This window comes from Diabrotica undecimpunctata, chromosome 1, assembly GCF_040954645.1.
Source record: "Diabrotica undecimpunctata isolate CICGRU chromosome 1, icDiaUnde3, whole genome shotgun sequence".
Lineage (NCBI taxonomy): Eukaryota > Metazoa > Arthropoda > Insecta > Coleoptera > Chrysomelidae > Diabrotica > Diabrotica undecimpunctata.
Genome location: NC_092803.1, coordinates 162,956,782 through 162,980,461, shown reverse-complemented (window position 1 = coordinate 162,980,461; position 23,680 = coordinate 162,956,782). Strand labels below are relative to the sequence as shown.

Genomic DNA, 23,680 nt, shown 5'->3' with positions numbered 1-23,680 from the left:
GCACGTGAGATAAAACCCAATATAACATTATAAACAGTGAAGTTTTGCCTAAAATTTTAGAACATACCAATTTATTTCAATTCTTGTCTTCAATTTTGTAGTCATTTTAATCAACAAATGATATCTACAGGTACAAAATATTTACAATTTCTGAAAAGGAGAAGGTTAATTTATAAGCCCTCAATTTTCTTAGAAAGATTAAAATTTTCAAGCGGCAGAACGTGTTTTGCAGATTGTGAATCATTTTAGTTAAGATTAACAGGTTATGTTTGTAGAGTCCTGTGATTATAAAACGCAGAATTGTTAGTTATATAATAAAAAGCGATATTAATAAGAGTGAACTTGTGTAGTAAAAATGTCACATACGTTTAATTTTACTCCTGTGAAATTAAAGAGTCATTTAACCGTGCAAATGAAAACTTTAGTATTAAATGTACATGATGCTCTTGTACATAAACATTTTACAAGTACTGTTCGGAGTATAGTTGTGTTCAAATATGACCGTAGTTTGAGGAGCAACTATTTATAGACTTTTAAAGCAACGAAATACTGGAAGTATTACAGAAGCACCTAAAACGTCAACAGGGAGAAAACCCATTCACATAGACGATACTGTAAAACAATCGATTCGAAGAAAAGTTCATTCATTTTATTTACAGAAAAAGATTCCTACTTTTAGTAGACCTTAATGAAGACGAATATTTGCCAAACATCAAAAAAAAAAAAAATTGTGGAAAACTTTACGTGAATTACGATTCGTTTATGAGAATAACAATAAAAAAATCAGCGCTCATAGAGAAAGAAGAAATTATTTGTTGGAGGAGGCAATATTTAAGGGAAATTCGAAAATTGAGGAGAGAAGGCAAAAATATTGTTTGTTTAGGCTAGCATCCAATAACTGGATGCTAGCCGCACAAGACAGAGACAGATGGAAAGAACTGAGGGAGACCTATGTCTAGCAGTGGACGCATACTGGTTGATGATGATAGTGTAGATCAGCGGTTACCAAACTCTTTTAGCTTGTGGCACACTAACTTAAAAACTCGTTCAACCACGGCACCCTTGGGTAAATAATCTACACTGTAGATGAAATATGTAGCAATATAACATGGAGTTGCGATTACCTCCTTATTACTGTGAACTTAACCCCATAGAACTAATCTGGGCTAAAATGAAGGGATATGTCGCGAGAAATAATAGAACATTTAAACTTCAAGATGTTCGTCAACTATTATCTGACTCCAATATAAAAAATTTCATCTGACAATTGGCAAAAAGTTATAAGACTTGTCGTAGCAGAGGAAGAAACATTCTGGAAACTTGATATATTAATAAAGGAAACAATAGAACCAATTATTATTTCCGTGGGAAATGAAGAAACTGATGATGATGCCTCCTTATCGAAAGAAGACAACTTATGTATTTATGTATGTAGTTATATATTTATATTACTAATAATTAATATAATAATTATACTAATAATATTTATAATACTAATAATAATTATAATACTAATAATTAATATAATAAAGTTTATATCACGCTAGTACCCAAAATATATTTATTATTAAATTGTAAGGAAATGTCCTAATCAATATTTAGTATTTTTTAAAAAATTAATGTGGGTACGTAATATTGTACCTTTAGTTTTTTATATTAAAGTAATTTTATGTTCTCCGTCACTGAAGCGTTCAGTTATTGCTTATTTAAGGTTTGTAAGGGTGGTCATATTAAAGTCGAGTGAAAATTTAGATAAAAGGTATCAATTATTACGTTTTTTCGGCATTGACCAACCTTTGCTGTAAAATTTGTGCTATCAATCATTTTCAAATGTACTATAGATAAACTTTTGTAAAATTGAATTGAGGGTGTATATAATTGTTCCTTGTAAATGCAAACAAATTGATATGTTTCTTAAAATAGTTTTACATAAATACTCCATTACAATACAGTATAAATAATAATATAATAATCACTTTAAATACAAAACATAACATAAGTATACTTTCAACAACACAAGAGGAGATTATATACTATATAATTACAAAGAGGCTCGAGAAAATGCTTAGTGTATATAGTCAATATACTCACTATAAAACAGACAAAGTACCTTTGAATATCAAAAAAGTGATAAAATATATAGGTAAGAAACAAAACTGAGCAAAATTACAGATGACTCAGTTGTTATAGCGGAGAAGGAAGATGATCGACAAAGAATCAATTCAATACTAAGGCCAAGGAATTTAGTATGAAAATATGGCCACAAAAAAAAACAAAAATTCTAGTAGTAGTAAAAGATACAATAAGGTGCAAGCTTGCATTTTAAAACGAAATTGTAGAACAAGTAAAGAAATTTAAATACTTGCAACTAAGTTATCAAATGACAATATTAAGAAGAAGTAAAGGAACAAGTGATAAAAGCAAGCGGAACAACGGGATATCTGAACGACACAATATGAAGAAAAAAACACCTGATGTGTGACTAAAGGGCGGTGGTACTTTACGTTATTTTCAATGTTAAGCAGCTAAGGGAGAATAAAACATCTTTGTTGAACTGAATCTCAGTTTATTCTAATTAATAAAATTCAGTTCTTTACTTAAATGTGGAAGTGTTACATGAGTTTGCTTACTCGGCACTCGTGCCAAGAATTAGAACACTTCAAATTTACAAAATAATTACACATCTATTCGATATTAAACAATACACAATCTTGACCCAGTTAAATATTAAATATTTGATATTATTTATTATTTATTAATCTTTGTAATACATACAATATGAAAATCTTAGTAATTACGCTCATCCACACCACAATAGAAACAAAAACGTGCATATAGAAATCTGTAATCCAGTTTGTCATAATCTACTCCGTAAAAACAAGATCTAAAACTAGCACAACAAAGGAAATACAGTGGTACCTCGACATACGAGTGTAATTCGTTCCGTAATCTTGCTCGTATGTCAAAGCAATTTTCCCCATTCAAATTAACTGAAATGTCATTAATCTGTTCCAGCCCAAAAAAAAAACACGTTAGTTGTTTTTGTTAAGAGTTTTTAAATAAGAAAAAATGTATTTAAAAGAAGAAACATTTATTTATAAGTAACACAAAATACATACATATTCTGTAAAAACATAAGAAAAAGTGAAGTGCTTACGGAGAATATTGCGGAAATGTGCTAGGCAAGTTTCGTTGAACAACACCGATGCACGTCCAGTTGTAACTTTTTCAGGGTGATTTTTATCCACGAACTCTGCAACTTTCTCCCACATTCCCAGGATCTCCTTTATATCTCTTGTAGAGACAATGACTTCCAATTCTGGCTCATCTTCAAAACTAATTTTTCGCTGAACCACCGTATGCTGCTGCAAATGTAGTTTGTCTAACTCCTCGGTTGTGAGCTCCTGAGACTGTTCCTCGACAAGTTCGTTCACATCCTCTTCATCTACCTCCAGACCCATGGATTTTCCAAGAGAAACAATCTCATCTACCACTGACACTTCGGGTTCCAGTCCTTCGTAGGCCCTTTATAAAAGCCATACAATCATCAAAAGATGGCAGAGCGACTGGTCCTGATGAAATTCCACCTGAAATATACAAGCTTATAAATGATAGCAATGTTTTAGGGGCTATAACTTCGTTTTTCAATACTCCAATATACCAGCGGACAACTACTTAATGGTGGGTCTAATTCACTGTTTATAGCTCTACTTAAAAAGACAACAGCAAAAACCTGTGCTGATTATAGAACCATCAGTTTGTTAAACCACTTATTGAAAATTTTTCTGAAGGTAATACATGGTCGTATCTATAATAAATGCGAAGAATACCTGAATGACACACAGTTTGGTTTCCGTAACGGGTTTGGAACGAGAGAGGCACTGTTTGGAATGAACGTACTTGCTCAAAGATGTCGAGATTTATCTGTAGACATATACTGTTGTTTTATTGACTTCCGAAAGGCATTTGATCGTGTTAAGCACTCTATATTGATCGAAGCTCTAAAAGATATTGGCAGAGATGTTCGAATAATTGCAAATTTATATTCGAATCAAACAACATCAGTCTTAGTAGATGGTGTAGAATCAGAGGCTCTTAATATTAAAAGAGAAGTACGACAGGGATGCCTCTTATCACCCCTGCTTTTCAATGTTTACTCCGAAAGAATTTTCAGAAAAGCACTTTCTGAAAAACAAGAAGGAATACTTGTGAACGGTGAAGTCATCAATAATTTGCGATATGCGGATGATACAGTACTTCTAGCTTCTAGTCAAAAAGATCTGCAAACACTACTTGATAGTGTCGTTGAGAGTTGTAGAAAGGCAGGTCTGGATCTGAACATACGGAAAACCAAAATACTCGTAATAAGTAAACAACAGCATACAAAACCGTCTATATATGTAAATAATACCAAACTTGAGCAAGTTGATAAAATCGTTTACCTTGGACAGCAATTAAATTGTAACGCAGAAAGTCACGGCGAAATTAGATCTAGGATAGAGCAGGCTAGAGCGGCTTTTAGAAGGATGTCCAAGGTGTTATGTAACAGAGACATAAAATTGGCACTGAGGATCCGCCTACTTCGCTGCTACGTGTTCTCGGTCTTACTTTATGGTGTCGTCCTGGACTGTGAATAAAATCGATCTAAATCGCCTTGAGGCATTCGAAATGTCGTGCTATAGAAGAATTTTAAAAGTTTCCTGGATGGAGAAGATTCGAAACTCCACAATACTAGAACGTCTCAGCAAGACTACTGAGATCATAAAAAGCATCAAGCAGAGAAAGCTGGAGTATTTCGGACATGCAATGAGAGGTCCCAAATATAGGTTGCTACAAAATATCATGCAAGGAAAAATAGCAGGCAAACGCAGTCCAGGACGAAGAAGAACCTTATGGTTGAAGAACTTGCGAGATTGGTATGGTGTTGATACAAGCATGCTATTTAGGGTGGTAGTGAATTAAATTAAGATAGCTATGATCTATGATGGTAACCAACGTTCTGAAAGGACAGGGTACATGAAGAAGAAGAAGAAGTAGGCTCTTTCATCTACAGCCTCAGTCACAGCTTCTTCCATGCAGAGGTTAAGGTCCTTGTTGTAACACCTAGTCTGGCCTGCTCAATAATTCTTAGGCATATTACTATGTTAAAGTGATCCTTCCACAACTCTCGAAGGGTAAGGTTTGTGTTCCCCGTTACCTCAAAGTCCTATTCGGCATTTTTTTCCAAAAAAGCCCTGTCTCGTCACAGTTGAAGACTTGCTGGGGAATGTATCCTTTGGTTTCTATCAGTTTGGAAAAGGTTTTGATGTAAAACTCAGCTGCTTTCACAGCTGACGAGTAAGTGAATGCTGGTCCTTTTTCTAAAGCTGTCAAACCAGCCCCGACAGGCTTTAAAGGAGTCTTCCGATTCATCATTATTTGTGGAAGTGTGTGGAATCTGCTTCAGCAAATCTTAGTAAATCGCTCGTGCCTTCTCACATATCATGCTTTGTGTTAACATTCATCCTTGAAGCTGCTTCTCTGTCACCCACACCATTAGTAGTTTCTCCATCTTTTTATGGAGAGAAGTCCGGAGCTTAGAAATTATTGTAACGCCTTTAGCTGGCATTATACCATTTATCACATCCTTCCGTTTAAGTATAGTACCTATCGTTGATGTGGTACGCCCGTACATCCTCGCCAAGACAGTTACTCGTACACCTTGCTCATGTTTTTCAATGATTTTACGTTTTAGTTTTTAGTTCAATAAACATTATCTTCTTGTTCGAACCCATGGTTGTATAAATAAATGTAATATTGGAATGTACAAAAAGCACAAAACACGAACCAAACTTATCAACAATACTTTGAAAATGAGGGAAACAAGCAAAGCAGACAGACAGATCTATAGTAAAAATTTACAGTGTAAATTACACCGACATCGGGAGTGCAATATGATTAGTATTAGAATCCAATTTTTGTCGGATTTAACTTCCAATGACCATTTAATTTGTCCGCCCAAGTAATAGTCACGTACAGACCCGTAAAATGATCTTTATGGCGAAGCCGTAAAGATCTCTTACCAGTAAAACTACCTTTTATTTACAAAGCAAATTAGAAGTAGTCAAATAAAAGGTATGAATTTGAATAAAAACCGATTCCTCGTATCTCAAATCTTGCTCTCACCTCAAAGCAAAATATCGCTTGCTCCGCGGCTCGTATCTCAGGACACTCGTATATTAGGGCGCTCGTATATCGAGGTACCACTGTACTTTAAAACCAATGAAAGGAGAATCATTAGAAGCATAACAGGAAAAACATTGATGGACTAAACAAGAAGTAATGATATTACAAACACGGAAAAGGTAGATAACAAATGAATATGTGCAAGATAAAAAGAAGAATGAAACATACGCTTTAAGAGAATAACGGAAAATAGACTAGCAGATAGATAACAGCTTGAGACAAGTCATCGGCAAAAGAAGCGCATGTGACCTAGAAAGGGATGGATTACAGATAAATTTATATTTTTATTAAACTAACTTTACATAAATACATCATTTATTTATCGTATGTCATTAGATACACAATGTTTAAATATAAAATATGTGAACATTTACATAATATATAATTTAAATATATACAGGAATGAGATAAAAAGTTAGAGACAAATATCCAAGTTATTTAGATATTTTGTCGATGATGGTGTGGGTAATATGAAATCTTCTCGCTTAGCATATTATCCTTGTTTATTATATTCTTCAGTGATGTGGGTAATCGTTTGTACTTCTTCGCAATCGCAAAGCAGAGATGGCGCTTACCCTATTTGTGTAAAAAATGGTCCAGAGTAGTGGTGGGCTAAACTGTGATTCTGCAATCACAGGTATAACTGTCATCGTGATTTTTTATTCATTGTGATTTTTACCTGTGATTGTGATTTAACAGAGCAACAAAATAGTTGTATGTTAATCTCTGAATAAAAAGTGTTGCCAATGTGGACCATCATAATATCGATACAAATACGAGTTACACAAACTCAATAAACTGAAACTCTAAATATCCTTTTCATTTTCTTCAAATAATATTTGTTTACGTATTAATATTACACTAAACTAGCGATGTTCATATTCTTCCAAAGACGATATATTATCTTTGCCTTTGCATTCCTCACTAGAAAGAGACTTCACAATACTTATTATCCTGTTACACGTTACACGTCTCTCATTTCACAACTTTGCGACTGAGACGAGAACGTGAAATATCAGTTGTAAGCAAATCCAAATTTTCTTGATATTGCTTCTGGCATGTCTGAAATATACGGATCAAGAACTAATCCTCATGGTAGTCCATTCTTTAGTTTCCTTGTAATAAGGTAATACTGGATCTCATGACGACTTGTAACATTCTATCATTTTGCATATTCTCTATCAGTCGGGCTGTAAGTATGCATAGGATTCTACAAAGAGACTTGTATATCATGCCCTCTCTCCAAATGTATCATAGGCTGCCGAAAAATAAATGTAGCTGTGGTTTTGAGTTTCGCTTGAAATCCTGCCCTGATGTGGGTAGTGAGTGTTAGGACTTGGTCTGTACAGCTCCTTTGGGGTTTAACCCCAGCTGATTCAGCAGGAATCATTTCGAAGCATCATGTGCTGATTTTGTTACAGATTAATCGTTCTAGTAGCTTGTATGTTGCACACAGCAGAGCTATTGGTCTGTAGCTCTTGGTACTATCGAGTGGTTTACTTGGTTTTAGGATAGAAATTATTTTTGAACGCTTGAATGTTTGTGGAACATTAGCGGTTTTTATAATATCTATAGAATGGATACAACTAGACTTTTGTATTTTTGCCACAGTTCAGTAAACACTCTCAAATAGATACTATTGAAACCTGGATCATTTCCTGTTTTAAGATCCTTAAGAGCATTTGAAATATCTCGTTACATAAAGGGGCTGGAGTCTTCAGTTTTCGTGGCTCTACTTTAAGGGATTTATGATCTCATTTGATGTTAATCATGTGAGCTTTTTCTTTTGGGGCTCTGGATGTTGTTACTATATGTGAAGGATCGGTGTTTGGAACAGTTAGAGGTTGTCTTCCCGTGGTTGCAGCGCGTCCCAGTTTTCGTAGTAATGTCCAAGCTTTTCTGCTCGATATTTGGAACATTAGGCTCTCAACAGTTTCCATCTACATTTCCTGTCTCGTTGCAGCTAGGCTGTGGAGTAGCTCGTGTGCTACTTCTTGATCACCGGATGAAGGACTAACAGACTACAAGCCCATGGGATATTTTTAATGGGTCTTTGGACCCAGTATGAATCACATATAAATCAATACAGCAATATGTAATAAAAACTTTAGAAACTATGCCGCCAATTCTTATTGGTACACACAGCATGTGGGTTCAAATTAAGATTGTTAAGTTCGTTGCGTCTTAGATTTTCTTACCCCTGTCCCAGCCAAAATGTACGGCGTTAAAAAAAAATAATCTATATACCGATTCGAAACTTTGTGTATGAATGCGGTACTGTGTCAAATTACCGAAATTGGGAAAAACATTTTCCCTGCTCCTGGTACCAATATTCAGTGGTAAGTTTATCTTACCTGTGACTCACCTGTAACAATAAGAATTGACGGCGTTAAATGTCCCATTAAAAATCTTCCATGGGCTTGTCCAAGCTACCAAAACTACATCTCTTGACTGTTCTGTCTCCATCCAGGAATATATTCCTTGCGGTAGCCCCTCGGTATGCATGGTTTAGCAGTGCTTTTTGCAGCACCAGCAAATCTTTTGTAATTTTTAATAGCTATCTATCCTAAGCATTTATTTTCTATGGAGAATTTGGTCCAATTGGCTCTTTTTAGATTCCATCTTAGACTTTGAATGTAAGTACTTAGTGGTGAGTCAGAAAGTACTTTTCGTGAAACTGCTAGGGATTAGCCATTGTTATCATTCAAAACGAAACACGAATCAGGATTATATTCCTGTTTCCAGGCAACTGATTTAAATGTAAAATGATCCCTGGCATTAAAAACAAAGAAGTTTTCATCCTCTGTCCACTTAACTAGTGTGTTCCTGTTTGGGTCGCAGTCTCTGTACCTTCATTGCTTCACCCTGGACCTACATATATTGCAGGGTGGTGGTGTGTGCAGATGACATGGACTGGTCAGAGTGTGGCTGGTGCTTTGTAAATGTTAACAACCATGATTTTTCTAATTTTTACGAAGATGCTATGGATTTCGTCGTCAGTGGAAGCATATATGAAGGAGGCATTTTCTGTGCTTTGTTTAACATATGCTGCTACTCCATAAGATCGGTGATATGTTGCTCCTAACAATTCGTAACCTGGTATTTTACCCCATTTTTGAAGTTGTTCCTTAGTTTCACAATGAGTTTCCTGTGTAACGACTAGGTCGATGCCGTTACTTTTTAAAAGTTTTGATAGGTTTTGGGTTTTTGGAGTAGCTTATGCGTCCTATGTTATGTGATAAATTCGGACTACAGGTCCCAGATTTCTTCTCAGAGTCCTGAAAAGTACCGTTCATACTCTGTGGTAGCATGTTTACATTTAGGTTTCGTAAAATGTGTCTTACTGTTAGGAGACCCGAAGATTGTCTGACTGTCAATATCTGCTTGCTCATTTAGCGTTACTCAAATGCACCACGTGTAGATGAAGTAGCTTTACAGCCCAAATAAATCATAATAATATAGAATCAATAATAATACAGTCATTTATATAGTCATATATAACTTTATTATGTTGTTTTGATTTGTTGTCATTTTCACTTTCAGCCTATTTTGAAGCAAGAATCAATAGTTTCTCAATTTGAAGTATTGGGGAATTCAACACCTACAAGAAGAACTAGAACAAAAGCAGAGAGAAAGTCCCCTATTGATATTGTAGATTTGACAGTTGTAGAACCAGTTCCATCAGACAATATGAAATTTAAACCTTTAAAAACCGATAGACATTTAAGGAGATCTAAGACAGTGAACACTGATCCAAAGCTGCTTAATCAAGTACTTATAATCAAGCTACCAAATCAGTCATTAGAAGATGTCCCTAAGTTAGTAAGAAAATCAATTACACCTAAAAGGGTTAGGTTTCGGGATGAACATGAGCATATTATAGATAAATACAATTCTCCTTCACTATATACGGACAAAGAAAATGCATATAAAGAAACTGAAGAATTGGTTGAATATGAGATAAAAACAACTCCGAGAAGGTCTAGGTACAGAGGTATGGATGACTCAGAAAGTAGCCCTGATTCCTTAGATCCACGAAAAAAATCTTTCTTTAAGATAAAGTTAATGAAAAAGAAACCGAAATCTATTATAGCAAAACCTTTCAAACCTGTGACTAAAGAACCCGTTGAAAAATATAACGATGCCATTGAAAAACAAAAGAACACCATTGGAAAACGAAAAATAGGCGCACAAAAACATAAGGAAAACATGCAGGACCTCGTAAATAGTGTTTGTAAATATAATTTAGTCGTAAATTTAGAGAGAATGAATTATTCAGAAATAAATAGCGTAGCTCCAAGTGAATTACCTATAGACGAATTAGATCCCCTTAGAATAGATAGTTGGGAAGAAACCTTAAGTGCGGATGTAAATTATGAGTCTAACAAACAATCGGTAAAGACTAAAACCAGTATTTCTAAGACACGATCAAAACGAAGTGTAAGATTTGCTGAGGAGAAAGTAAAAGAAGGTAAATATGCATCTTTAGTTAGTCAGAATAAATTTTATCGTTTTTAAATTGTCGGTTTGTGGATCCTTTTTTGTACCATAAAATTTTCATTTTGCTACTTTTAAAAATTTTCTTTCCATGAATATTATTTAAGAGTACGAAATATAACCGTACTATATTTAATATAAATTTAGTATTTCTTGGGTTTAGGTTCAATAAAATATATATTACATGTGGAACTAGATTTTAATTTCCATTGCAATCAACGTTTCGGCAGGAAACCGTTGCCTTTGTCAAGATTCAAAAGGTAAAACGGGACACAGACATTAATGAACTGACTCAGTTAATTAACGATGTCGTCTGCAACTCTTAGATGGCTGAGGTATTCTACATCAATGGATGAGCCTTTGTTCTGCCAGTTCATTTTGCTGAATATATTTTCTAGAGTTGCAGTGAAGAGTTTTGGTAATATTGCGTGTCCTTGTCGGACGTCTTTGGTAGTGGGAAATTCTGGAATGTTTTCATAAATTTTTACCTTACCTTTTGCTTGACTGGATATATTTGCTAAAGTCTCTATGTACGGTTTGTCAATGCCTTGATTGGTCAAAGCTTTGATTACTGCCTATATATAGAATCGAAATCCTTCTCGAAAACTATGAAGGTTAATGCTAGTGGTATTATAGTGCTGGAGGAACGAATTGCTTCTTCCTAACGATTAATGCTTTTCTTCCAGTCTTTCATTGTATTTTCTAATGTCTTCCTTAATACTTTTCCTTATTGTCTTACAAAGTTGTGTGGATTGTATTCTCTGTATGTTGTTACTCACGTTCATTATCCTTCTTTGTTTAAGCATTATTTTGGTTTTATTACGTTAATTTATATGTTTACTATGTTCATTTTGTTGTTGCGGGACTCCGATTTCTTTGACACTATCAAGGATGATTTCCATTAATTGAGAGCTGTCGATTTGGTCATGTAATCTTTCATTAATTGTCCTTTAGTAGTGATCTGAGTTTTCTTTTAGATTGTTAATATTTATAGCAGTTACTGTTAGTTTTGTTATTTATTTTATTCTTTCTAGTTTTAGATCTAGAACATTCTTTGCTCTGATTAGTCTATGGTCACTGTCTGTTTGAAATGTATTTATTACACTGACATCTTTTATTGTAGCAATCTTGTTGGTTAGAATGAAGTCAATTTAGTTCTTAGTGGTTCCATTTGATCTTACCCAAGTCCATTTTCTGTTTGATTTTTTTTTAAGAATTTATTTGCAATATTCATGTTTTGATAGTGTGCAAACTGAAACAGTCTTTTCTTTTTCCCATTTTGGCAATTAAGTCACCGATTAAATACTTTAAGTGACTTTTATTGATATTTAATGCTTAGTTATATTCCAGTAGATTTCCTCTATTTCTTCGTCAGTGTAAGAGGCCGTTCAAGCATTACGTAAGCAGATTTGTTACCACCCATCTCTCTTGTCACCAAAAAATAACAGAGCTCTCTCCCCATTTTACGTAAACATTGTTTTATGCATTTTCTTTTAATGTATTCTGGTTTTTGTATTGATTCATGAGCAGCAGTTATAATTATAGAAATAAGAAAATAGATTTAGGATAGACTTAAACACACATATTCAATTAAACAAACTTTATTGACACGGTATTCAATATAGAGTAATCCCAATATTCTTTTTCCATATTAATTCCAAATAAAAGTCTTCCAAACATTACTTGCTTTGCTTTGCTTACAATACGTCAAATCGTTAATATTACCAAAACGAAACAATGTATCGACGGAAGAATTTTAGACAAGTGAATAGCGCGTGGTATTTCCCTACTTAAGCGAGTACCTAAACGAATACATTATTTGTGTGAATCCACAAAAATGCGTTTCGTTTTCAAACAAAGACAATGTGTGGGTTGCAATATGTGTACAAAAGGAAATAAAATACTCAAATGAACTACATTGGAGTATTTTATTTCCTTTATTACTGCTAATCATGTCAAAATTGTAAAATAATGAAATTAAAAAGTTGTAGAAACAAATGGACGCGTTGGTAGTAAGAACGGCAAAAAAGATCAAGCTCCAAAGGAAAAAGTCAAAGTAATTACTAGTAGTAATAGAAGAACTAGTAAACGGAACTCAATTATCACTGTAAGTTCCGAGGACGATTTTAAAGCCGAGGATATTAAAAAACCTAGAGCGTTGAGAAAACGGCGCAATACTGTGTCTATTGAAGAAAGTAATACAACAGCACCAGTTAAAGCAAAGAAAAGTGTTAATGGAACCGTTGACAAAAAATCCGCGATTCAGGCAAAAGGTAATTTTTGGTTTATTAATTGAATAATTAATTTTTTTTTTAATTTTTATTTTCGTGTTCAAGAAATCAAAAAACCTTTGAGGAAGAGGCGTTCTAGTATCTACATTAAAGATGTTAATACCACAGAAGAAAATAATGTAGAGGAAGCTGTTAATGGATCTGAAGAAACAGAATTAAATAGTGATACTGTCGGAACCACTACTGCGAATACTAATCCCACGGAAGAAAGTAATATTAAAGAAGGTATTAATGGATCTGAAGAAAAAGAATCCGATGTTGAGATTCGAGCAGCAGGTAATTTTGTTTTATTAATTTAATTAATATTTTTTTTTATTTTAATAACGCATCGACCACGCAATGTCATTAGCGTATTTAGATTTATGTGACAGTTGATACAATTAGTGTATATACATAAGTTTACAATAATAATATGTATGTGTATTACAATGTATGTTTTAGATCTTTTGAAGTAGTTGATAGTCTTTAAGATATGAACATATTTACTGTTATATTTGGGACACTGTATTAAAATATGTTTTACCGTTAGAACACTGTTGCACACTTCATATACTTGTTTATTTTTGCGCTGTAATAAATAGTCACGAGTAAGTCGTATATGGCCGATACGGAGACGGGTAAGTATAACTTGCTCTCTCCTGTCTTTTATTTTTGGTTTCCAAAGATGTGGATGTTTGTTGACTTCGTATAGCCCTGATGGAGTGTTGTTCCAAGTTTGTTGCCATTTTGAATTATTTTTTGTTTTAAGTATGGTTTTAAATCGTTTTTACCAATATGTTACTTTCTTCGGACATCGGGTTAGTTGGTGCGTTTTTAGCCAGTTTATCTACAACTTCGTTACCTTCAATTCCGACATGAGAAGGCACCCATAAAAAGTGAACTTGGATGTTCTTATTTGAAATAGAAAGTAGAATAAAAAAAGTAGAAGGGGGTTGTCACAGTATAATTGAGGGATAATGAACTTAGAAAATCTGTGATTATTAGAATTGCGAATAATTCAGCCGAAAATATGGTTGTAATTGACGACAATTTGAAACTAACTGAGGAGTCTTGCGAATAAATTGCTGCTCCAACTCTGTCTTCATTTTTTGACGCATCGATGTATATGTTGTAGGTATTGTCATATCTGTTTAATAGTGTATGAAACTTTTGTTTAATGACGATTGATGATATCTCTGGTTTTCTTAGGTTTGTTAGACTAATGTTGATAGCAGGAATAGATATTGTCCATGGTGCAGGGTTGTGGATAGAAGAGTATCATAGGTTTTTGGAAATTGAAAATTAAATTTGGATAAGTATGATTGTATACGAAAGTAAAAAGGATGATCAGTTTGATGTGTTTGTTGAAATTTATTTATAAATCGATCAGCAAAAACGTTGCAATACTGGATTATTTCGGTTTGATGACACTGCTGCTGCATTAGACTTAGATCTTGTCTTCTGAAAGAAAGAGGAAGTTCTCCACTTTCCCAATATAGACTTTGAACGGGACTTGTGTAGTGAACACCTAAAGAAATACGTAGACATCTATTTTGTATCATATCCAGTCACTTTACATGTGTTTTTTTGGAGGAGTTGTAGACGATGGCTCCGTAGTCAAGTTTTGATCGAATTATGGATTTGTAAATAAGTATTAAACTTGAATAATCGGCACCCAAGTTTTTAAAGGCAAGTGATCGTAGTAAATTTATACCAGGTAGACAGGATTTTTTCAGCTGTTGAATATGTGTTTTCAAAGGTTAATGTTTTATCAAACGTCATACCCAAGAATCGGATTTCTTCTACATAATCTAGTTTTTGTTCATGTAGATATAATTCTTTTGTTTGGATTTGATTTCTCTTTGAGAAACAGATTGCTTTCGTTTTTGAAGTGTTAAACTGAAGACCACTTGTAGCTGACCATTTCTCAATGTGTGTTAACGCTTTTTAAATGTGATTGTAATATTTTTTTTAAATATAAGTTTCAATGCCTTTTCGGATTTAGGTGCTAAAAATATAATTAGATAGTTTCTCTGTATTTCTTGGCAAGTAGTAGTTCTCCGCATGTGTGGAGAAAAGAGTAGGTCTCGATATAAAATGATATTTATAAAGAACAGTTTATGCTTCCATCCATCCAATGGCGCTACAGCCCAAATCGGGCCTTGGCCTCCTTCAACAGGCTTCTCCAACCATCTCTATTTACCGCTGTTCTTTTCCATGAACGCGTTCCCAGGCAGTTCCTGGCATCCTCATCGACTTCATCTTTCCATCTCTTTTTAGGTCTTCCAACAGGTCTTTTTCCCTGCATTCTTGCATTTAATAATTTTCTGGGGATTCTATTCTCATGCATGCGGACCACGTGCCCTGCCCATCGTAATCTCTGCAGTTTAGTATGTTGTGCTAGAGTTGGTTCGCTATATTGCTCGTATATTTCTCTATTGTACCTAATTCGCCAGTTGTTGTTTTCACTTATTGGGCCCAGGATCCTACGTAATACAGTTTATGCTTAGTTCCATATTATCATTTATAGGTTTGTTCACAACTACATAGCATTATTTATCATATGGCTTTATATACACATAATAAAATAAATAATAATAAGTAATATATAAAAAAATTAAAATGTAAAATTCACAAACAAAAATTTTACTTATTTAGATAATATACAATAACTTCTTTCATCTTCTTCTTCTTTGTGTGCCGTGCTTGTATTCAAGCGTTGGCTATCGTCATATTGACAAGCTGATGAAATGATTCTCGGTCGGCAGCTAGTTGAAACAGTTCCTCGACCGTTCGACCTGTCCATTGTCTAATATTACGCAGCCAGGACAGTTGTTTTCTTCCGACCCAACGTTTTCCTTCGATTTTGCCCTGAATGATTAACCGGAGTAAGCGATATTTAGGTCCTCTCATTATATGACCGAAGTATTGGACCTTTTTCATTTTGATGATGTTGATCAATGCTCGCTCTTTGTGCACGGTCTCTAACACGAAGGAAGGCTTCTGGTCCTGACGAAATACCTGCAGAATTGTTAAAACTATTAGATAATGAGAGTGTTGCGATTATCACATCCTTCTTTAATAAGATATACAGCAGCGGCAAATTACCAGACAACTGGTTAGAATCGATATTTATAACTATTCCCAAGAAAAAGAATGCCAGACAGTGTAGCGACTATCGACTTATCAGTTTAATGAGTCACACGCTCAAAATTTTTATGAAAATATTGCATTGTCGCATATATAAACTTTGTGAGGCGATAACTGGTGATGAGCAGTTTGGTTTCCGAAACGGTATGGGTACTCGAGAAGCTCTTTTTTGCATGCGAATACTCTTACAAAAGAGCATTGAGTTTAGGAAAAATATTTACGTATGTTTTATAGATTTCGAAAAAGCCTTTGATAGAGTACCACATACATTATTATTTGAATGCTTAGACTCAGTTGGTCTGGACACGTATGACATTAGATTGCTTAAAAATCTTTACTACAATCAGACCGTCTGTGTTAAGGTGGACCAAGAGGTTTCAGCTAAAGTTTCTATTAAGCGTGGTGTCAGACAGGGATGTGTTATGTCACCGATGTTGCTGTTTAATGCCTACACTGAACCAGTTTTTGAAATGGCGTTAAATAATCGCCGCGAAGGTGTTAAGATCGGTGGTGAAATTATTAACAACATCAGATACGCCGATGACACCGCAATAATGGCAGAGAGTCTAGAAGATCTTAAAACCCTGTTGAATGCTTTAAACAACGAATGCACTGAAAAGGGCTTAACAATCAACGCAAAAAAAAAACAAAATGGATCGGGGTCGGAAAAATTAATATCGAAGACTCAGTACTAAGATTAGATAACAAAATCTTGGAAAGGGTGGAACACTTTAGATATCTGGGTAGCTGGATTGACTGCAGGGTTGAAAGTGACGAGGAAATTTCGACCAGAATAGAACTCGCACGGAAAAACTTTATTGACTGGCGTTCTGTATTATGCAGTAGAAGTCTGTCGTTGACTACACGTCTAAGAGTATTGAAGTGCTACGTCTGGTCCACTTTCTTCTATGGATGTGAAACCTGGACAACAAAAATAAAAAATCTTAACAAATTAGAAGCGTTTGAGTTATGGTGTTACCGTCGCATGCTCAGAATCCCGTGGACAGCACACATATCTAACGAACGCGTGCTAGAGACCGTGGTAGAACTTCTTTCATAGCCAATAGGAAATCCCCTCATCTGATTTGGAACTCCTCCACTTGTTGTCTTGCAACACCACAGTCACACATGGAAGATATTTTAGTATTTTCCCGCACGTGTTTATGAAATCTGCAAATTTTTCATAGTGTGTACGAATTATCTTTAGATGTGTCTATGTTTTTCTTATAACTCAAAGCCAGGCGGTTTCTGTGTGATACATAATGGGTTCTGCGCTTGTGGAGACTTCTGAGACTATTCCGTCTGCCAGGAAGTGAGAAGATCTAACTTTGTTTCGGATAGTTGTTTGGCTGCTACTGAGGGCAGATGTTTGGTCTTTGCGGAGATAGTTTACTGCATTAACTTATTACCGAGTTTTATTGTTTGACTTAAAAATGGAGAGGGTTGGTAAAAAAACAGAACTAATCGCCACTATACAAACCAGAAAACTGGAATACCTAGGCCACGTGCTGAGGGGACCAAAATATGAAATTTTGAGACTCGTAATACACGGAAAGATTCAAGGAAGGAAATCTGTTGGCCGAAGGCAGAATTCTTGGTTGAAGAATATATGTGATTGGTATCAATGCAGATCGGTTGATTTGTTTAGAGCAGCAAGTTCAAAAATAAAGATAATATTATGATTGCCAACCTCTGTAGGGAGACGGCAGTGTAAGAAGAAAGAGAATTGAACGTCTGATACACATTTGAACCAATTGTAATCTGATTTTAATTAATTTATTAGAATTTTAACTTATTGTACTGCCTAACTTCTTAATTTAATTTATGGTTCTTGTTTTGTAATAATAGGGTGATCTCGTACATAAATAAATAAATACTTTTAGCAAATTCAAAGATTAAAATGCAGAAACTATTAAATGTAGGGGTAGAACAAGTATAAGAACTAAAAATCTAAATAAAGTTTCATTACTGTATCATTATTCAGTGATCTGTGAATTGTTCAGAATATATATTAAAACTTGATGTTTCTATAATAATATTTGTATTTTTCTCGAAACTTGTATAAGGCCTAAGGTTTATAAAAACATTTTGTTCATTTTAGATTCAAGTGAAACTGAAAACACCGAAAAAGTGGATACAGAAACCCAAGAAGAGGACAGTCGAGAAGTTGAAATTGTGTCTGATAGTGACGTAGCTGTTATTGATGCTGGGGAAAAAGTGGTAGAGGAAAATTCGGAGAAATGTGATGAGATAAAAGATGCTAGTTCGGATAGAGAAGATAAAAGTGAAAATGGAAGTTTAAGTAAAGAGGATGAAAATGTACAGAATGAAAGCTTAGATACAGCAGATGAAAAAGTAGACGATAATGATTTAGAAAAAGACGAAGTAAATGAGATTGAAAGCGCAGCTAAAGGTAATGAAAAAATGGACACGGAGACCTTAGACAAAGAAGATAGTACAGAGAACGAGAATGTCGATAAATGTGACAGACAAAACAGCGAGAACACCGATGAAGAAGATCCAATAAACCTTGATCTCTCAGATACAGATCAAACAACAGAAAATGAAGTTTCTCGTAAAGAAGATGAGACAGTAGAAATGGAAAGTGAAAAAGAAGTTACAGATCAAGATGAAAATAAGAACGATAATGAAATATCTGATAAGGATGACAGTAAAATATTGGATGAAAGTTCAGCTATAGAAGACAATACAGTTGAAGAAAACATGACGAATTGCGAAAAAGAAAATGACAATGTTGGAAATGAAAGCCCAGAACAAGAGCGGGACCAAACAGAGATGGAAAATTTCGATGAAGTAGAAGATAAAGAAGACCAAACTGAAAATGAAAATCCAGTAAGTGTGGAAGATAAGGAAGAGAGAACAGAGGATGAAGAAGTAACAACAGCTGATGAAGTAAATACCGCCGATGAAGAAACTACAGCTGATGAGGTAGATACAGCAGACAGCTCGCAACTGGAAGAGAATACCGAAACAGAGGAAAAAGATAGTCAGGATGTATCAATAGGTAAGTACAAACACATATATTGTAATAATATTCTATACATGAAGGGGTATGAACAGTAGAGGTGGGCTAAATATCACTATCCTGTGATTTAACAGCTATGATTAGAAAATACCAATCATGACCAGTGAATAACAACAAAATATACTGTGACTATGATTGTAATTTCGGTCTTATTCTATGTCTGTAGTTCTTGATCGCTAAAACGTGATATATCATGTTCTCGTCTGAGGCGCAAAGTTATGAAATGAGAGACATGTAACAGGATAATAAAAAACGAGATAGAGATATTCGGCGCATCAGCGGTATTGTGAAGTCTCTTTCTAATGAGGAATGCAAAGGCAAAGATAATATTATATCGTCTTTGGAGGATATAAACATCGCTTAGTATGTAAACAAATATTATTTGAAGAAAATGAAAAGGGTATTTAGAGTTTCAGTTTATTGAATTTGTCTAACTCGTCGTATTTGTATCGATATTCAATCATTTTTATTCTCGTATATTTTACACATGATTCCAGTGCCTAATAAAAAAAAGAAAAATTAGTAGTTTATGGAATTTTTTTTATGGAAGTGGATCATAATTATGCATCATGCAATATTTGTAAAGCCAAGTTGTCTTATAAAACGAGCATATCTAATTAAAAAAAAAACACATGCAAGTAAAACATCCGACCATATCGGATATACCGAAATAATAACACGTGTAGAATTTTATGATGGTCCATAATGGCAACACCTTTTTATTCGGAGTTTAACATACGACTATTTCGTTGCTCTGTTAAATCACAATCACAGACAAAAATCACAATGAAAAAAAAATCACGATCACAGTTATACCTGTGATTGCAGAATCACAGTTTAGCCCACCACTAATGAACAGCAGCTAAGGATCAGAAACGGAAGACTTTCACCCTCAAGGTACAGACTATTTTATTCAAAATACAATTTTTTGATTTCTCTTAGAATTCCGTTAAATATCTGTATTAAGTGCCGTACTTTTTTTTTCGGAGAGTTTTGTAAGAATTTTGACAGTAATCAGGTCATATCCAGGGGACTTTTTATAGTTCAGGTCTGTTTGAATTTTCTGAATAACTTGTTTGTTTATTATTGAATTTTTATAAGGGTACTTCAAGTTAATATGAAAATTTTACAAACAATTAGATCTATTGTACTACTATTTTTATGCATTGGTATTAATATTAAGTTTCAGCTTCTGATAGACGAGGGTATGAATGGTTTTAAGAATTATCTTTGGCATAACGCAGGCGTTTTACGCCTTTAACTAATAGAGGTATGAACGTCTTCTTAGAAAAAAAAAATTAAATGAAAGGGTGGATGTTGCTGTCTTTATTTTTGAAGAGTTAAAATAGCTTAACCCTCTATTGCATGAATTTATTTTATTTTATTTTTTGACGAAATAAAATAAAATTATATTAAATTACTCTTAATAGATGTATGTAGAATTCACCGATATATATAGTTTTTTGAAAATGATCCAGTTTTTGAAAAAAAATGTGTGCCCATTTGGGAACATTATGTATAAAAACTTTTATTAGAACCAATTGTCATACACATTAGATAGATGTATTGTCAGTAACACACTATTCCAAATTGTGAAACTTCTTAAAACAATTACTTTTAGAATGAAAGCATAAATGCACCTTACATTTCTCGCACTGGACCCTTGATTTTCCTTTACAGTTTATCAATTTACATCTTTCCCTGTTTACAGTCCAGTTTGGCCAGTGTGAAAACTGATCTGTTTGTACATATATATTGGGTCTAGGTTCAATGCATCTTCTTTTGGATGGTTGTTCGGGTGTAGAACTTCTAGGACGACCTACTTTTCTTTTTTGTAAAAGACCACTGTTAGTTAGTTGTTCAGCTAGAATTGTTTTGAAATTCAGCAGTGGTATAATCTCTTCAGTTTTTCCAATTTGTTTTTTAATTCGCCTGTCTAATAGCCAAGCATTGACTACTGCTACATCCAGCATATGATAGAAAATACGGTGGTACCATTTTTTACTTTTGATTTTGATTGGATATAATCCCAATAAGGAATCTTGCAGATCCACACCACCCATGTGCCTGTTGTATTGTTGTACAATGTCTGGGCAATCAATTTCTTTCCTAGTTCTTTCGGTGCGAAAGAATCTTTCCACTTTGGCTGTTGGTTGAGTTCCACAAAAATCTGACAGTAAAGACACAATTTTGTTGTCACACCACTGGACTGTATGTATTGCAGTATTCTCATACGTGCCAGAGTGTTCCTGAATGCTACCCCTTTGTAATTTTTTAATTTCCTTCTTTTGCCAACCTTTATAATTGAGAATTCGATTTGTACGGATTGTTGCGATAGAATGTATGCCTCGTTTTGACAAATATGACACCAGTGGTATGCTTGAAAAATAATTATCATAGAAGAGTTTGTGATGTTTATTGGATGGTACTTCTCTGCTCAACCGAACTACAACATTACTAGCAGCTCCCAAATTTACTTCATTCGGTAATTCTGTGTAACCATCTTTTCCAGCCAAAATTTCAAAATTATATGAAAATCCTGAGATTCCTGAGAGAACCCACATCTTGTATCCCCATTTATGAGGCTTTTTGGGATTGTATGTCTTCATGCTCGAACGTCCTTTGAACGATATAACTTGTTCGTCATAAGATAAGTGTTCTTCTAAAGGTATTTGCAAACACGATCTTTTTATTTGTTCAATCAGAGGCGCTATTTTGTCAAGACTGCGCGTATTTTCTAAATTATTACTAAAATGAAGAAACCTTTTGATTGTTTCAAAACGATTGATAGGAATTACATCTGCAACTTGTGAAATTCTTGTTGTCGGAGCCCAATAGCGTCTTGTAGTAGGTTGTCTTATTAGAGACATCCACAGCAATATCCCCATAAAATTTTCAATTTCTACAGGACATGTGATAATTGGCTTTTGTGGATTTGTTTGAGCGCTGTATATACAAGTTTGTCGAACTACCTCAATTATAAAATCTGGTGTCAAAAAAAAACTAAACAATTTGTAAGGAGAGTTGAGCTGCAATATGTTGATTGGAAGTAATTCACTACCTTCAAAATGCAGTTCATCTATATTTCGCACAGTTTTTGAAGGATGCCATGTCATTTGACTTTTTTTGCTAGATTTTTGTTTAGTAGGTAGTTCAGTATCCGAATCATCGGTTGATAAATTATCATCTTCATTATCAGAGTCTTCTTGACTGTCAATGATTACTCTGGGCCGGGTGGTTTGTGCAGCTAACGGCTCAACATTATCTTCATCAGATAGTTCCGAATCTTCACTTTCAGATGGAATCTGTCGTAACTTATAGGGCTGAATAGTTTTTGCTTTATTGTTGTAAAACGATGTTGGTGGAATACTTTCAAATTCATCCATTTTTTTTCTGAAAAAAAAAAGTTTACTTCAGGTTTATTCAAATTAATTTATTTAAACCAATAATGCATTAAATAAGTACCAACTTGATAAAAACAAGCTATAAAATATTAAATTTTTTCAGTTTCAAAATTTACTTTTAGCACACAATGTTCCCGTACGGGAACAGTAATAATTTGGGGCAAATTCTAACAACAACAAAGTAAATTTATTATTTCAATATATCAGTAGATCCTTACAACACTTATAAACGCGTATATAATTTTTATTTATCAAACTTACCTTATTTTTAGCTGATATTTGAAAATAAAATACACGTGCTAAACAAACAACTTACTCGAAGGTCACTTCAAACAAAACTGCTATTTATTGAAATAACCGGTGGGTATATCGGCAACACACAATACACATCTAAGAATGAACGTTCCCAAAAGGGAATAAGATGTGTACGCGCTTAAAATTGTCGATAGCAAATACTCATGGAAATTTTATATATTGAGTTCCCGTTTGGGTCCATTATGCAATAGAGGGTTAAGATCGCGCTGACAATTATATTAATGCCTTTCTATCTACTTTATCAAAGTCAGATATTTAATGAATGAAGTCAGTCAAATAGCCAAGCGGGTCAGGCGGCCGATTCTCATTCGCTTCACTGTCGAATGGTTAAGTGGATGTCGGTTAAAGCCCTGGTTCGGTGTATGATATGGTGGATCAGTACGGCAAGAGATAAGGGCTTGCGTCTCGGTGATACTCCTCCATAGATCCCTACCGGAAGGATGTGGCGCCTAAATACCGGCGTAGATATATAGATATTCAATGAAAATTACATTTTATAATTGCTATTTGTAAAAGTTTTGAAAAGTTGTTTCAAAAAAGAATACCATCAGCATAATGTAGCCGGCTCTGGTTGCCAATACTGAAAGAAATCAGAAATAAGAATATAACAACATTAGCGTATAAATAGAATGTCAGAGTTACATCATCTTCAATTACACATCTTTCTAGTCCCATCCCTCCTTGTGGAGTATTGGACGCTTATGCGTTTTTTGACTAAAGTGTAAGATTGCTGACTGGCCTAGTCAGTCCAATTACACATAATACATATATAA

General features: G+C 34.3%; 1 protein-coding gene across 2 annotated transcripts in view; it reads left to right on the top strand.

The window, feature by feature from the left end:
- Nucleotides 1-23,680, top strand: part of LOC140432468 (uncharacterized) — a 39,329-nt gene that overhangs the window by 8,412 nt on the left and 7,237 nt on the right. For both annotated transcript variants that reach the window (XM_072520379.1, XM_072520378.1), the window contains exons 3-6: nt 9,769-10,696; nt 12,708-12,995; nt 13,059-13,289; nt 18,244-19,167. In XM_072520379.1, the coding sequence (XP_072376480.1) occupies nt 9,769-10,696; nt 12,708-12,995; nt 13,059-13,289; nt 18,244-19,167 (2,371 nt within the window). The remainder of the gene's footprint in view (nt 1-9,768; nt 10,697-12,707; nt 12,996-13,058; nt 13,290-18,243; nt 19,168-23,680) is intronic.